Here is a 17,215-nt window from a genome sequence, read left to right on the forward strand (position 1 = left end):
TTTTTAATAGAGACGAGGTTTCACTATGTCGGCCAGGCTAGTCTCGAACTCCTGACTTCATGATCTGCCTGCCTCAGCCTCCCAAAGTGCTGAGATTACAGGCGTGAGCCACCATGCCTGGCCTGAAATATAGTTGACTTTCATTCATCTATGGGGAAAACTCTTTTTCCCATAGCACAGTGAAACCTAGAATGGATGCCCCTTTTCTAACACTGTAGTTCTTCCCACCCCTCGCTTTTCACGGAATAGTTCACAGCAGCAGAATGGACCTTGGGTTAGAGTCTCCTCCCCTCTCTCCTCCTCTCTGGTGGGCTTGCATGCAAAGAAAAGTATCTTGAAGAAGAGGGCGAGGGTTTGTGAGAGGAGGAGGAGATGCCTGAGGCTTGAATGCCCAGGAATGCCCACACCTGAGAGGTACTGGGAGGTTCCTACAGCCCCCTGTTAGGATTGAACCCTGAACTCAATCATGACTTGACTGGGGATGGAGGTTTTCTGGAAACTTCTTGCCACTGTTGCAACCCCAAGTTGCTCAGACATCTTCCCTCCATTGTTCCTTGGTGAGGGGTTCCAAGTGAGGGGTTCCTTCGCCTCCCCTGGGCTAACCACATCCTCTCAGTGTCTGCATTTTGCCGCTAATAGCCTTGTGGGTGCATGCCCGTGCTCAAGACTGAAATGAGAGCAGGGAGGATGGTGCTCAGGGAGGGGACCCTATATTCTTGGACTGCCAGCCACTTAGAGAGTCAGGAGATGCTGCCTCTACCTCCCAACTAGGCTTGCAGCCTATAAGTCTTATGGTAGAAAGGCCAGGCTGGGAGGAAGAGGCACTCAGTCACAGAGTCTACTCAACATTTCTGTAACGGGAACACTCTTTTTTTTGGGGTGCTACCTTAGCACCTTTGCTGAGGAACTCCCCGAGCTGCTTATCACCTCTAACTTTAGTTTTCCCCATGAAGGTGGTCCTCACTCCTCCGCCAGGGTTTTCTGAGGAGGTATTAGGGGAAAGTAAAGAGTAGGATCCTGATCAGCCAGGCATGGTGGTGCATGCCTATAGTCCCAGCTTCTCAGGAGGCCAAGGCTGAAGGATCCCTTGAGCCCAGGAGTTCAAGGCTGCAGTGAGCTATGATTGCACCACTACACTCCAGTTTGGGTGACAGCAAAACACCATCTTTTTTTAAATAAAGGGGCTGGGCGTGGTAGCTCACACCTGTAATCCTAGCACTTTGGGAGGCTGAGGAAGGATTGCTTGAGCTCAGGAGTTCTAGACCAGCCTGGGCAACATGGCAAAACCCCATCTCTACAAAAACGACAAAAATAAGCCAGGCGGCCGGGCGCGGTGACTCAAGCCTGTAATCCCAGCACTTTGGGAGGCCAAGACGGGCGGATCACGAGGTCAGGAGATCGAGACCATCCTGGCTAACCCGGTGAAACCCCGTCTCTACTAAAAAATACAAAAAACTAGCCAGGCGACGTGGCGGACGCCTGTAGTCCCAGCTACTCGGGAGGCTGAGGCAGGAGAATGGCGTAAACCCGGTAGGCAGAGCTTGCAGTGATCTGAGATCTGGCCACTGCACTGCAGCCTGGGCGACAGAGCGAGACTGCATCTCAAAAAAAAAAAAAAATAAGCCAGGCATGGTGGTGCACACCTGTAGTCCCAGCTACTGGGTAGGCTGAGGCGGGAGGATCACTTGAGCCCAGGAGATAGAGGATGCAGTGAGCTGAGATCTCACCACTGTACTCCAGCTTGGGTGACAGAGGGAGACTCTGTCTCTACAAAAATGATAATAATAACAGGATCCTCATTAAGAGATGGGGAAAGGACTTGGAGAGGAGACATTTCTGTGACATGATCCCCATGTATGTTTTCTTGGGAACAGGGACATTTGGGATCTCCCCTCAGCCTTGCCTCCCTATCCCTTTGGTTGACTCACACCTTCCCGCACCCTCCCTCTTAAGGCTTCTACTGTTCTCTGTCCTAATGGGAATAGGGCCTTGAGGAGGAGCAAGGATACAACCAGGAAAGCTCCCCAAAACTGCCTCCCAGCCCTGCATAGAGAGGCAGGAGGTTGAGGCAAGGGGAAAGGTGTCAGGCTCAGAGATGAGGATCAGCTGTCTGCTTTGGGGAAGGTTTTTCAGCATTAGGGTAGATCCACGGACAAGAGACCAATGGGCATTGCTTCTTTGTGCTAGACCCCTTGAAGACAGTATTTCCTAAGCTTCATCTTTGCCACCCCCGAGAGACTGGGAGAATCAGCTCAGTTTGTGTCTTTGTGTTCCCGATGACGAGATGCAGGGGTAGAGATGTTAAATGTCTCGCCCAAGGTCGTAGTGCATGTGAGAGTCCAGATTAGACTCAGCCCCCTCCATCAGAGGCAGAATTTTAGTAGGATAGCTCTCTGGGATCAGGATGGAAACCTTCACAGTCAGTCCTCTTCCCATCCTAGACTGGGATGAAGGGCACGTGGTAAGGAACAATTCTTGTCACTTTGGAGGAAGACTTAGGGAGGGATGTGAACACTGTGAGAAAAGGGGTGGGTAAACTCCCATCTGGGAGTCCCTGTATCTCGGTGTTGTTGGCACTCAAGCAGTCCAGCCCCTGCGGGAAGACTCAGTGAAAGAATTCTATTCCCCTGGCAAGCCCAGCCTGCTTTTGTTTCGATTATCAGAATTCAGTGACACGCAGCGCCCCCATCAACAGTGACAGCCAGGGCCGGTGTGGCACGCGTTTCCTCACCACCTATGACCGGCGCTTTGTCATCAAGACTGTGTCCAGCGAGGACGTGGCGGAGATGCACAACATCTTAAAGAAATACCACCAGGTATGGTGAGTCCCAAGCCTGGGCTGCAGAGGATGGGTTGGAAGAGGGAGAAGAGAGCCCCGGGGGAGCTTCTTAGGGAGGGGTTGGTCCTCTCTGGTAATGGCAGCTGCTTCTGATCACCAAGCAGTGGGACTCTTCTGCAACCGTGTTTCTGTGAGCTGAAATGCCTAATTTAAAAAGGGAAGAAGGAGCCGTGAAGGCTTATTGCTAACTGAGCCCCAGCTGGAAAGTGTTCACGCTCTGGCACCCGTTTCTTCTGAAAGAGGGCCCCTCGGCTCGGCAGGCTTGTTTCTTTTCCTGTCCCATCTCTCCACTCATCTGGAACCTGTCCACGAGGAAGGCAGGGAGTCCCGTGGCACCATCTGTGTGTCTGTCCTCAGCCTGCTTGGGTCTTCATTTCTGGGGCACCTGAGAAGGGCTGAAGGGAACTTCTGGTGTTTCGGGAGTTATGGCAGAAACCCTGGGGCATGGCGTGGATAAGAGCTTTGGATATGGAGCCGTTCTCTTCTCCCAGATGGCTGGATCCCTGGCGGGCCTTGTCTCTTCCCTGTGGCTTTCCCATATCAGGCTGGCAGAAGAGATGCAAGGTGTGGATCAGGGATTTTCCTGTGGTAGAAAATGTTAGGTGAGATACTAATAATATGAACCCACAGGGGCTCTGAGCCACCTGCTCAGATCGCCTTTCTCTCTGCCATGCCAACAGGAGGCTGGAGGTGGCTGTTGCCTGTTTTAAGCCTGAGAAACCCCTATTGCTTCATAGAACCCAGCTGGAGAACTACTGGTCTAGAGGCTGGAATTCCAGGAGCCAGGGAGCATTTTAGTCTGGGGTGAGCCCCATCCATCCCTGGCACTGCCTGTTCCTTAGTCTTTTCTCTCTTCTTCCTTTCCATTCTAGTTCATAGTGGAGTGTCATGGCAACACCCTTTTGCCACAGTTCCTGGGCATGTACCGCCTGACCGTGGATGGTGTGGAAACCTACATGGTGGTTACCAGGAACGTGTTCAGCCATCGGCTCACTGTACATCGCAAGTACGACCTCAAGGTAAAGGGCTCTGTGTTTGCTGGAGCTGTGCCTCCCTGCTGTCTGAGCTCCAGAGGGGCCACTACTCCAACTTCCATGTAATTGGGAAAGCTGGAAGCCTATGTGTTGGCATGGACAGGGAACTCTGGAGTGGATATGCCTGATTCTTGTGGACCAAAGGCTGTTTGAAGTCCAGATGACAGTAACAGGAGATTATTTAAGCCCTAAATGTGGCATATTTATGCAGCAGTTGATGTTCCTGTCTGTGGAATGTGCACAGTGAGGGAGGCCGTGCTAACGCACGCACTTTAGCATCCATCAGGCCCCCATGGACTGCCAGCATGAGTGCATCTCTAGATGCTGAGAAGGACACACTTGTGGCTGTGAACTAGGGTGCTCCGTATTCTTGAACCTGGCTTCTGACTTCTGTCAACTTATGCCGCCATCCCTTTCCTCTGTGCTGCAGCTGCGCTGGTTTCCTCTGCGTTCCTGCAGTGCCTGTGCTCCCCTTCCCAGGATTTCACACCTGCTGTCTGGAATAGTCTCCTCTCTGTCCACCTCCTCCTTCCCCAACCTAATTGCTTCCTCCTTACCCTTCTGAGCTCAGCCCAAATACTACTTCCAGGAAGTAGGTAGGCCCTGGCCACTGTCCCTCCGCAGGCCAGGCCCTGTGGTGTGTGCTTTCAGAGTGTGCTGTCTCCTCCCTGTACCACTGAGCACCGTGGTAGTAAAGGAACCACTGCTGAATATCTGTCTCCCCTGTTAGAAGGAAAGTGGCTTAAAGGCAGGGACTGAGCTTCTCCAGTGCAGTCATGTTTGCTGAGCACATAACAAGTATATTGCACGTAGAGCTCTGTCAGTGGGCTTGACACAGTAAGTGAACAAGGTGCTGCCTCCTGGCCCCTCTAGGACTCTAACCAGCCTACTTGAGTTCACCTGCTGGCTCTCCCATGTTTGCTTATGCAGTCGACTTTGCCTCAGCTGGACTTCCCCTGATGGCTCTTCTCCTTTCAGGGTTCTACGGTTGCCAGAGAAGCGAGCGACAAGGAGAAGGTATGCTGGTGCTGAGCAGGAATAGAAGGGTTGCTCAGAGTCAGAAACAACTCCTGTCAGCCATCCTGTCCCTCGCCCACCCCAGCCCCTAGCCAAGCTCCCAGACATACCATCTGTCAACATGAAATGCCCTGTGTCACGAATCACCTGCCTGTCCTTACCGCTAGGCCTAGACCTTGGTCTGTGGTCTTTTACCTCTGCCCTCACTAGGTTCTTCATAGTCCTGCTGGGATGGCAGACGTTTCCATCTCATAGTCTAGCCTGAGTCAGTTACGGGCTGCCTGAGCCCTGAGCTGCTCCATGCTCAAGAGGAAAGAATCCTTTAGTCGTTCCTCATCTTTCCTGTATTTGCCCTCCCTGCCTGCCCAAAGCCAGGGACTGGAGGCTCCTGCACTGTTGATTTAACAGGTTGAGTGTCAGTACACTGAAAACCTTTCCGCTTTCTGTACAGTTGCTCCCAGCAGAACAGTTGGGTGTCCCTGGGGTGAATGAATCAGGCTCACCCAGCCTAACTGCTGTTGCTCACCTAGGCCAAGGACTTGCCAACATTCAAAGACAATGACTTCCTCAATGAAGGGCAGAAGCTGCACGTGGGAGAGGAGAGTAAAAAGAACTTCCTGGAGAAACTGAAGCGGGACGTTGAGGTACTTACTAACCTTCATTTTCACTTGCAGGGCTCCTTCTTACCTAGAGTAGGAGCCTCTTAAACCTTAAGAAGAATGGAATTCACTACTTTCCAGGAGTATAGACAAAAGGAAGGGTGGTGATTTGAGCAGTGTGGGCACTTATGGGCACCTAAAGCAAGTGCAAATGATCATTCCACCTGATGGAGCATAGTTGGCGCCAGTAGTACCTTTGTTATTTAGTTTAGAATGCTTTTCCCTTTTCACTAATTCATTCCAACACCTTTTCCAAACTCCCTTCTGCTGTTGTCCCTACAATGGAGAGGGCATCTGGCCATCAGAGCTGTAGGAACCCAGCTCTTAAGATCCTGTAACCCCAACATTTTGGGAGGCTGAGGTGGGAGGATCACTTTAGCTTAGCATTTCAGTACCAGCCTAGACAACATAGCAAGACCTCATCTCTACTAAAAATTAAAACATTGGCGGGGCGCGGTGGCTCAAGCCTGTAATCCCAGCACTTTGGGAGGCCGAGACGGGTGGATCACGAGGTCAGGAGATCGAGACTATCCTGGCTAACACGGTGAAACCCCGTCTTTACTAAAAAAATGCAAAAAATCTAGCTGGGCGATGTGGCGGGCACCTGTAGTCCCAGTTACTCAGGAGGTTGAGGCAGGAGAATGGCGTCAACCCGGGAGGCGGAGCTTGCAGTGAGCTGAGATCCGGCCACTGCACTCCAGCCTGGGCGACAGAGCGAGACTCCGTCTCAAAAAAAAAAAAAAATTAAAACATTTAGCCAGGGGCAGGGGCACACACTTGTAGTCCCAGCTACTTGGGAGGCTGAGGCGAAAGGATTGTTTGAGCCCGGGAAATGAGGCTGCAGTGAGCTGTGGTCTCACCACTACACTCCAGCCTGGGCAACAGAGCGAGACATTGTCTCAAAACAAAAACCAAAAAAGTTGGCTAAGCATGGCTGCTCATGCTTGTAATCCCAGCATCTTGGAAAGATGAGACGGGAGGATCACTGGAACCTAGCAGATCAAGGCAGCATGAACCATGATCGTGCCACTGCACTCCAGCCTGGGTGACAGAGCAAGACCCTGTTTCAAAAAAACAAAAATCTACCAACCAGGTTCTTCTCTGGCTCTAGCTCTGATTCTCCACTTATCCAGCAAACTTCAGTTTGTAGTCTGGGGAGGACAGGTGCTCAATAGGGAGAATGTTACCTGGACCACTTGATAACTCAGTGTCTTCTTCTCTTTTGATAAATTGAGAGGCTGCTCGTTAAAACCAAACCCTACAAACAAACTTGGGGAAAAAAAGTTTTTTTTTTTTTTTTTTTAATTGTGGTAAAATACATATAATAATAGGTGTATTTTTTGCTGGGGGAGGAGATTTTCACTCTGTCCCCATGCTGGAGTGAAGTGGCATGATCTCGGCTCACTGCAACCTCCACCTCCTGGGTTCAAGTGATTTTCCTGCCTCAGCCTCCCAAGTAGCTGGGACTATAGGTGCGTGTTAGCCATTTTGAAGTATGAGTGGCATGAAGTATGAGTGGCATGAAGTACATTCACATTGTTATGCAACCAGCACTACCATTCATCTCTGAACTTTTATCTTCCCCAGCTGAAACACTATACCCATTGAACACTAATTCCCAATTCCCCCTCCCTAACCCCTGGCAATCAGTATTCTATTTTCTGCCCCTGTGAAGTTGACTACTCTAAGAATTTCACATAAGAGGAAGCAAACAGGCTGGGCGTGGTGGCGGGTGCCTGTAGTCCCAGCTACTCAGGAGGCTGAGGCAGGAGAATGGCATGAACCCAGGAGATGGGGCTTGCAGTGAGCCAAGGTGTGCACCACTGCACTCCAGCCTGGGCGACAGAATGAGACCTCATCTCAAAACACACACACACACACACACACACAAACCTGATTAATATTCCATTGTTTGAATGTATTACATTTTGTTTATTCATCAGTTAATGGACCCTTGTTATATCAGTTGGGGTTCTCCAGAGAAACAAAACCTATAGAATGTTCTGTAAATCTCTTTATACCAAGAGATTTATTTTTCATTTTATTTATTTATTTATCTTTGAGACAGAGTCTCGCTGTGTTGCCTGGACTGGAGGGCAGTGGCGCAATCTTGGCTCACTGCAAGCTCCACTTCCTGGATTCACGCCATTCTCCCACCTCAGCCTCCTGAGTAGCTGGGACTACAGGTGCCCACCACCACGCACGGCTAGTTTTTTTTTTGTATTTTTAGTAGAGACCGGGTTTCACCGTGTTAACCAGGATGGTCTCGATCTCCTGACCTTGTGATCTGCCCTCCTTGGCCTCCCAAAGCGCTGGGATTACAGGCGTGAGCCACCACGCCTGGCCCCAAGAGATTTATTTTAAGGAATTGGTTCATGGGATTATGGAGACCAACGAGATCTGTAGTCAGCAAGCCGGAGGCCCAGGAGAGCTGGTGGTGTGGTTTTACTCTACAGGCCATCAAGCGGCCAGGCAGAAGAGGTTCCCTCTTCCTCACAGGAGGGTCACCCTTTTTCTTCAAGCCTTGTGCTGATTGGATGATGCCCATCCAAACTGCGGAGGGTCATCTGCTTTACATAGTCCACCAGTTCTATGCTCATTTCACCCAGAAACCCTCACAGACGCACTCAGAATAATGCTTGACCAAGTGTCTAGGCACTCAGGCCCAGTCCAGCTGGCATATACAATTAGCCGTCACACTTAGATTGCTTCCACCTTGTAGCTGTTGGGAATAATGCTACTGTGAACATGGGTGTCATAAACTTCGTATTGCTAGGAAGCATTTCCTTAGTCACCCCTAACTATGTTCTTTCTTTATTCTGTCTTTCATCATCTGACATTATTTGTCCTGAGTCTTTCTCCTTCTCCCTTTTCTACCTCCTCCTACTGTCGTTCTAAGAATAATTTAATGCAGTTTACTCAGTGCATTTATTTTCAATGCATATTGCTTTATAAATGTTCTCAGGTGGATGGAGGGCATGGTGCATGGACCCTCTTTTTCCTGGGACCCCGGCCCCTTCTCCCTGGGCCTTGAGAAGGCTTTGTCTAGAAGTGTTCAGAGTGGTGTCCCTCCCGCCCTTCCTCTTCCAAGGAGATCCTGCTGGGCTCCCATCTTTAGGGCTCCTTGTGCTTTAAGTTGTGTTCTGGGCCTGTGCATAGAGCTGCTCTGCTTCCATGGTGATTCTCCTCCCAGTTCTCTGTTAGGGCCTAACACGGTGGTCAGTCTAGCAGTCTCCTAGTGACCACTGTGTGATGGTGACTGCACTCCTGCCTCTTTATTAGCTAAACTGGAATGCCAGCTGGCCATTTCCATCCTGTATCATTCCACACTTTGTCTGGAAATCCTAGATAAAAGACTTGAACCACCACCCTACTCACAGCACCCATTAAACAGATGAGAAAACTGAGGCTTGGCAAGGGGAGTCACATGATGCTAGGGGGAGGGCCCCAGAACTTTCTCCTGCACCACACAAACTCTTTCGACCTTTGGGGAATGGGTTGAGAATATTGGTTGGTTCTGGCTGCCATTCTTGTGTGGTTTTGTGTTCCCTCTTCCTTTTTTTTCTATTTTTACCTGGGCTAATAAAGAAGTCAATGACATTGTTTTTTCAGACTTTGTCTCTGAGGCCAGTTAGAAGTATATTTTACCTTGCAACCCAATGGATACACACAACTAAAACACTGTCTACCTTTATTTTCTATCTTGAATTCTGATATTTTTATTCTGTTTTATTATACCGTAGTCCCCCTTTATCAGCAGGGGACATGTTCCAAGATCCCCAGTGGACGCCTGAAGCCACAGATAGTCCTGAGCCCTATATATACGGTGCATGAATTTTTTTCCTTTTTCACAATTTCACGGATAGAAGATTTGTTCTTACAGGAGATCTTAGCAACCTCAGCATGCGATTTATTTTCTTTTTAAGTCAAGAGCTTTCACCTTTTCACTTAAAGCTGGCCAGGTGCAGTGGCTCACACCTGTAATCCCAGCACTTTGGGAGGCTGAGGCAGGTGGATCACTTGAGGTCAGGAGCTTGAGACCAGCCTGGCCAACATGATGAAACTGTGTCGCTACTAAAAATACAAAAATTAGCCAAGTGTGTGATGCACGCCTGTAGTCCCAGCTACTCAGGAGGCTGAGGCAGGAAAATCACTTGAACCTGGGAGGTGGAGGTTGCAATGAGCCGAGATTGCACCAGTGTACTCTAGCCTGGGTGACAGAGCAACACTTTTTCTCAAAAAAAGAAAGCACTTTATGGCTTCTCTTTGGCATATCTGAATTGCCAGCATCACTACTCTTGCTCTTTGGGATCATAATGAAGTCAAATATGGGTTACTTGAATACAAGCACTGTGATACAACTATAGTGAACTGATAACCAAGATAGCTACTGACAGCTACTGAAAGACTAATGGGACATTAGTGTGTACAGTGTGGATACACTGGACAAAGGGATAATCTGCATCCTGGTCAGCACTGAACAGAACATAGCTAGATTTTATCACACTACTCAGAATGGTGCACTATTTAAAAACTTATGAATTATTGCTGGAATTTTCCATTTAATATTTTTGGACTGTGGTTGACCACAGGTAACTGAAGCCATTGTGGATAAGGGTGGACTACTGTATTTAATTTAAAGAAATCCTAGTTCCAGCCCACTACATTGGGTTTAGGAGTTGTAATGGGTTGAAATTTGTGATCAGAAATATATTGCTGTGTTGCATCCATCTCTCCAACCTCTTCCATAGTATATCATTTCATTATTTCTTTCCTCAAACTTGGCCATGGCCTCTTTTTTTTTTAATAAGAGACAGGGTCTCACTCTGTTCCCCAGGTTTGAGTGCAGTAGCACCGTCATAGCTTACTGCAGCCTCAAATATCTGGACTCAAGCGATCCCACTTCAGCCTCCCAAGTAAGTAGGACCACAGGTGTGCACTGCCATGCCAAGCTAATTTTTTTTGTTTTTTGTTTTATTTGAGACGGAGTATCACTCTGTCCCCCAGGCTGGGGTGCAGTGACGCGATCTTGGCTCACAGCAAGCTCCACTTGTCAGGTTCACACCATTCTCCTGCCTCAGCCTCCTGAGTAGCTGGGACTACAGGCACCTGCCACCATGCCCAGCTAATTTTTTGTATTTTTAGTAGAGACGGGGTTTCACTGTGTTAGCCAGGGTGGTTTCGATCTCCTGACCTCGTGATCCACCCGTCTCGGCCTCCCAAAGTGCTGGGATTACAGGCGTGAGCCACCACACCTGGCCACACCCAGCTAATTTTAAAAGTTTTTTGTAGAGATGGGATCTCACCACATTGCTGAGGCTGGTCTCAAACTCCTGGCCTCAAGTGATCCTCCCTAATTGGCCTCCCAAAGTGCTGGGATTGCAGGCATGAGCCACCGTGCCCAGCCACCATGGCCTCTCTTGATCCCAAACCATCATGGGCTGTTCCCTCTTCCTGCAGCGCTCATTCTGTCTTTAACCTGCAGCACTTGCCTCACTGACTCCTCTTCATCCTTCAGCCTTGGCCTCAACTCCTTTCTTCAGGGAGGGTCTTGCTCACCTCTCACTGTAAACTCCCACAGCTCCTTGATTTTTTTTTTTTTTTTTAAGACAGTCTCGCTCTGTTACCCAGCTAAACTGCAGTGGTGTGATCGCAACTCACTGCAGCCTCGACCTCCTGCCTTTCCCTTGCTGAATGACTGTCTTCCCCACTAGACTTAGAGAGCTCGCTGAGGGCAGGTGCTCTGATGCCTTACTCTCTGTTGAATTTCAAAACTCTGTAGAATTGAGTTGAATGCCTTTTCCCCCTTTCTGGATGTCACTGAGATGTCCTTTGTAACCTCTTCTTCCTTCCATCTTTCCATCCTTGGCCTTCCTAGTTCTTGGCACAGCTGAAGATCATGGACTACAGCCTGCTGGTGGGCATCCATGACGTGGACCGGGCAGAGCAGGAAGAGATGGAGGTGGAGGAGCGGGCAGAGGATGAGGAGTGTGAGAATGATGGGGTGGGCGGCAACCTACTCTGCTCCTATGGCACACCTCCCGACAGCCCTGGCAACCTCCTCAGCTTTCCTCGGTTCTTTGGTCCTGGGGAATTCGACCCCTCTGTTGATGTCTATGCCATGAAAAGCCATGAAAGTAAGTCAGAACCTGTGCCTGCCCTGCACAGCCCTGCCCTCATCCTAACCCCTCAGCTCATTGTTTAGATCCTTCTAGGGGCATCTGCGCCTCCACCTCATTCATTGCTGCCTTTGACCTCTTTCTGCCTCCAGACTCCCCTCCAGGGTTGCCACCTCAACCTGGGGCCCTGGGGCTCCTTCTCTGCCAGGCTTTCCTATGCTTCCCTGCTTGTCCTGGCTGACTGAGGAATGGTTCTGCTCTGGTTCATGGGATGAACCAAACTTTATTCACACTGTCCTGTCAGCCCCTCAGAGTGACTGTGAAGATCCAATAAGATAAGAGCTATGAAAGCTGGAAAGGACTCCACTGGTCCTTTTCTCAGCCCCAACATGATAAGGATGGAGCTGAGCCTTGTGTCTGGGGGTTGTAGCAGTGCCCAGCTGCTTTCTGCCCTTCTCCTGCCCGCTCTTCCTCCTTCCCTGCTCTCCATGTCCCTCCAGGTTCCCCCAAGAAGGAGGTGTATTTCATGGCCATCATTGATATCCTCACGCCATACGACACGAAGAAGAAAGCTGCACATGCTGCCAAAACGGTGAAACACGGGGTGAGTCCTCTCCACCTGCATCCAGGGCCCAGCTGAGTCGGTCCGTCTGTGCTCACCTTCAGACCCCAGGGAGGGCAGTCTCAGGCCTCTTGCTCCAAGGAATACACTCCTGTCCCCTTCCTCCCAGGAGAGCGGACTGGAAGAGCAGCCTGCCTGCCTTGCCATGTTCCCTGTCTTCACCTACCCACTCCCTGCCAGGCTGGGCCCAATTTGTTTATCCCCCAGTTCTCTAGCCCTTGGGGCCAAGCCCGCCAGCGTTTTTCCTCAGGGCCTGCTGGGCCTATTGTGCATCTTGTTGAAGGGCCAGTAATAGCTTTGTTTCCATGACCATATTGCTCCCCACAGGCCTGTTTCCCCGTGGGCCTGAAGCCCTGTTCTCCATGTAGTGACCCCCACAGAGATCCAGAGCCTCTCTGCCACCTCCCCACTGCCTTTCTTCTACTTCGGTACAGGCCTGGGGTTATAAATCACAGGAGTGGGGCCAAGACAGTTCAGGACTTGTGAGCCACTTCCTGAGGTAGTCTGCTCGGTCTTGGTGGGGCCGGGGGTGGTATTCAACTCTGATATTAAGTGGCTTCTGAATACCCTGGCTCCTCCCAGGTGCAGCCTCCTGATTGGGGCACAGGAACTCAACCTGAATCAACCTCTTATGTATTACAGGCAGGGGCCGAGATCTCGACTGTGAATCCTGAGCAGTACTCCAAGCGCTTCAACGAGTTTATGTCCAACATCCTGACGTAGTTATCTTCTACTTTCAGCCAGAGCCAGAGAGCTGGATATGCGGTCGGGGATCGGGAGTTAGGGAGAAGGGTGTATTTGGGCTAGAGGGGAGGGTGGGAGCAGAGTCGGGTTTGGGAGGGCTTTAGCAATGAGACTGCAGCCTGTGACACCGAGAGAGACTAGCTGAAGAGAGGAGGGGGATGTGCTGTGTGTGCACCTGCTCACAGGATATAACCCCACCTTCTACTTACCCTTGATTTTTTCCCCCCATTTGACACCCAGGTTAAAAAGGGGTTCCCTTTTTGTTACCTTATAACCTTTTAAGATACCTTGGGGCTAGAGATGACTTTGTGAGTTTATTTGGGTTTTGTTTCTGAAATTTCATTGCTCCAGGTTTGCTATTTATAATCATATATTTCATCACCCTACCCACCCTCCCCATCCTTGCCGAGCTCTCAGTTCCCTTCAATTAAAGAGACACCCAGTAGACCCAGCACAAGGGTCCTTTCAGAGCCAAGTGCTCTGATGCCAGGTTGGAGAGGTCAGACACCTCGCCCTGCTGCATTTGCTCTTGTCTGGATTAACTTTGTAATTTTATGGAGTATTGTGCACAACTTCCTCCACCTTTCCCTTGGATTCAAGTGAAATGTTGCATTATTCCTCCATCCTGTCCGGAACATACCGGGTCAGCACCAGACATCTCGGATCAGAATCAGAGATCTCAGAGGGGAATGAGTTCATCCTCATGGGATGGTGAGAGGCAGGAAAGCGGCTGGGCTCTCGGACACCTGGTTCTCAGAGAACCCTGTGATGATCACCCAAGCCCCAGGCTCTCTTGGCCCCTGGAGTTCAGAAGTCCTTTCTGTAAAGCCTGCCTCCCACTAGGTCAAGAGGAACTACCTTTGGATTTATCAGGACCCTCATATTTAAATGGTTATTTCCCTTTGGGAAAACCTCGGAAACTGATGTATCAAATGAGGTCCTGTGCCCTCGATCTATTTCCTTCCTTCTGACCTCCTCCCAGGCACTCTCACTTCTAGCCGAGCTCTTAGCTCTGGGCGAATCTCCAAGCACCTGGAGTGCTCTTTTGCAGAGACACCTCCTTAAGCCCCGGGATGACCTTGTAGGAGATCTGGCTCCCTTTGCCTGGAGAGTTACAGCCAGCAAGGTGCCCCCATCTTAGAGTGTGGCGTCCAGACGTGAGGTGGCTTCCTAGTTACGTGAGGATGTGATCCAGGAAATCCAGTTTGGAAGCTCGATGTGAGTTTTGACCTGGCCCCGCCTTGGGGCTGTTTTTTCTTGTTGCCCCGCTCTAGACTTTTAGCAGATCTGTGGCCCACAGGCTTTTTTGGAAGGAGTGGCTTCTTGCAGGTGTTCCACCTGCATTCGGAGCCTGCCACCCGGGCCCTCGGAACTGAGCCACAGACTGCTCTGGCCAGGAGAGAAACAGCCCTGTTACTCTGCATTGGGGGAGGTACATTCCTGCATCTTCTCACCCCCTCAACCAGGAACTGGGAATTTGGGATGAGATATGGTCAAACTTGTAGATAACCCCAAAGATGTGAAGATCGCTTGTGAAACCATTTTGAATGAATAAATTGGTTTCCTGTGACTCCTTCCAAACCTGGCCAAGCTCAGCTTCCAAAGCAGGAACGAGCACTGTCTCTGTGCCTGACTCAGCATACAGGTCAGGAAAGAATGGAGACGGCATTCTTGGACTTCAGTGGGGCTGCTGGCTTGGATGGGAAACCATTCTGGAAGAGGCAGATGGGGGTCAAACCACTGCCCTGGCCCCAGGAAGGGGCCATAGGTAGATCTGAACAACTGCCACAAGACCGCTACATGACTTAGGGAACTTGAAACCAACTGGCTCATGGAGAAAACAAATTTGACTTAGGAAAGGATTATATAGGAATAATGTTTGGGCTTGATTTCCCCATGTCATAATGAAGAATGCAAGTTTGGATCTGCTCCTCGTCAGGCCCAGCATCTCTGAAGCTGGGAAAGCTGTCTTCCAGCATCCTCCATGGCCTTGGGCTCCCACCGGCTTCTCTGCGTTTGGTCTGCTGATCATGTTGCCATAATGTGTTTGGAAAGTGTAACACATTCTTAGCGGTTAAAGATGACTACCAGGTATCTAACTTGTTTAACATTGAGTGTGTGTGTGTGTGTGTGTGTGTGTGTGTGTGCGCGTGTGTGTGTTGTATATTGTTTACAGTTTGAGAGGTAGCATTCTGTTTCAAATGCTTTTTGTTTTTCTGACAGTATTGTTGACTGGGTCACAACATTTTGAGCTGTGGTTTGGTGGATTTTCAGTTTTTTTTTAAAGGTCATTCGCTGTGCTATCTTCAAAACCTTGAGTTTGGCCCCTAATGTTTGGCATTCTAATGTTTAAAAGCTATTTATCTTGCTTTATACAAGTTTCCTTTCTCTTCTTTTCATCATGATACCCTATTCAGTCTGCAGTTTGAATGTAGAGAAAGAGGACTTATTCCCCAAGCACCATCTGCCCCTACTCTTTCCTCCTTGGGTCCTGCCATTCTGTTACTGGGCAGCCGAAGGCATCAGAGGGCAAGTGACTACCCTCAGCCTCACTCCCTGGGGCCATGAAGAAAAGCTCAACAGTCTCATGGCATCTCCGAATAATGTTGGGTCTCCCAAGAAGAAAGGTGTAAGAATAAGGACATGGCTGATTGGGCGAGGCCAGGATAGGGCTAAGGCCAGGATTCCTGGCTGGCATCCAGTCACCCCTTCTCCCATCCTTCTCCCTCTTCCACAAGTCCACAGCCGAGACACTGTAGTCTCCCAGCCACAGTGACGAGTGCCCTGGAAACTCCACTGACCTCTAGATGAAGGTCCCTGGCCCTGGTTCCTGTTAATTAACCACTGGGTATTTGTGTCCCCCAGCACAGACTCCTTTCCTATGCCCTGTGGCTTGGGGTCACGGGGCTTGCCAGGAAGCCAGTTGAGGGGCGCAGACTGAAGCAGTGCTCCACCTCTCCTTGTTTCTCTAGCTCAGGGGTTGCTGGTCTGTGGCAGGTGCCATGAGTGGCCCCTGTGGCTGTTCTCAGTGGCAGTCTCTTAAGTTCCCACCACAGGCAGCTCTTCGTCCCCTCTCCCTACTTCACTCTTTCTCTTGCCTGTACTTTTGGCCTCAAATGGGCCTGCTGGTAGCACTCAGGGTGAGGCTAGACTCCTGCCTTGCCTTTCCTATCTTCATGGTCTGCCAGGGCATGCCTTGGGGAGGTGGATCAAAGACCCAGGACTTTCCTCAGTAGCCAGTCCTACCCCCCAGTTGTCTTTTTACCAATTCAGGGTGGGAGACAAAACGGCAGCACCCCAGCATGTGAGTTACTCAGGTGTTGGGGGCCAGAAGGGACAGTGTGTTTAAACAACCCTCAGAGCTCTGGCCTTAAACCTGTGGCCCCCCCACCAAGTCTAGGAGCCTCATCTCTTTCTGGCAGTCATGCGGGCAGGGGGTCCTGAAAGGGAAAACCCATTCAGACAACTGTTCCCCAATCTACCAGCCATCTGCAGGGGCAGTGACGCGGCCTGTCCCTCCTCTAGAATGTGCCGCTTATGAAGAGTGCCCCACAGGGAAGAGGAGACTCAGCTGTCCTTCAGTAGCTTGTGCCAGTATCCCAGGGCAGAATTTTCCACAGGAGCCTCTTGCCCTTGCTCAGAGCCACTTTGTGAGGCGGTGGGAGCCAACACCCTTGGGGGAGGGGGCAGTTCTGCTCAGCACACCCCAGTATCAGGTCAGATCATTGAAATTAAAAATGAATGAAGTTCATATCTACCTTGTGGGGAAACAGGATAACCCACCACCCCACCAAGTGTGTGACTTCTCCATATCCCATTGCAGTTTCCAGTTTTTAAATAGGAATTTTCAATCCCCCGTGCTTGTCTAACGTCTGCTTTAAACAGTTCGAGACCCTGTTACTGTTTGAAAATGCATGCATGTTACAATGAATCTCCAACCTGAGGAAAAAAATAAAACTCAAAAAGCTTTGTGTATATCTGTTATGTGTGAGTCCTTGGGAAATGAACCTTTTTTTTTTCTTTCCAGAATTAAAAAGTTTTGGTCCTAGCTTTAGAGGCAGCTTCGGCTAAATCAATGTATGGCTTGAGTTTGGAGAAAGAATATGGTCAATGACATCCCGCTTTCAGACGCAATGAATAAGCAGTGGTTAAAAGCACAGCACCACTCCCTGGGTATGGTG

General features: G+C 50.0%; 1 protein-coding gene across 3 annotated transcripts in view; it reads left to right on the top strand.

Annotated features, from left to right (window-relative positions):
* PIP4K2B (phosphatidylinositol-5-phosphate 4-kinase, type II, beta) overlaps positions 1-17,009 on the top strand; it is a 28,698-nt gene extending 11,689 nt beyond the window's left edge. For 2 of the 3 annotated variants that reach the window (XM_011959830.1, XM_011959831.1), the window contains exons 4-10: positions 2,664-2,816; positions 3,712-3,858; positions 4,852-4,890; positions 5,421-5,534; positions 11,428-11,686; positions 12,169-12,272; positions 12,933-17,009. In XM_011959830.1, coding sequence (XP_011815220.1) covers positions 2,664-2,816; positions 3,712-3,858; positions 4,852-4,890; positions 5,421-5,534; positions 11,428-11,686; positions 12,169-12,272; positions 12,933-13,013 — 897 coding nt within the window. In that variant the 3' untranslated portion in view covers positions 13,014-17,009. The remainder of the gene's footprint in view (positions 1-2,663; positions 2,817-3,711; positions 3,859-4,851; positions 4,891-5,420; positions 5,535-11,427; positions 11,687-12,168; positions 12,273-12,932) is intronic. The other variant, XM_011959832.1, reaches the window with a different exon arrangement.
* The last annotated feature ends 206 nt before the right edge of the window (positions 17,010-17,215 follow it).

Source organism: Colobus angolensis, unplaced genomic scaffold, assembly GCF_000951035.1.
Source record: "Colobus angolensis palliatus isolate OR3802 unplaced genomic scaffold, Cang.pa_1.0 Scaffold50, whole genome shotgun sequence".
Classification (NCBI taxonomy): Eukaryota; Metazoa; Chordata; class Mammalia; order Primates; family Cercopithecidae; genus Colobus; species Colobus angolensis.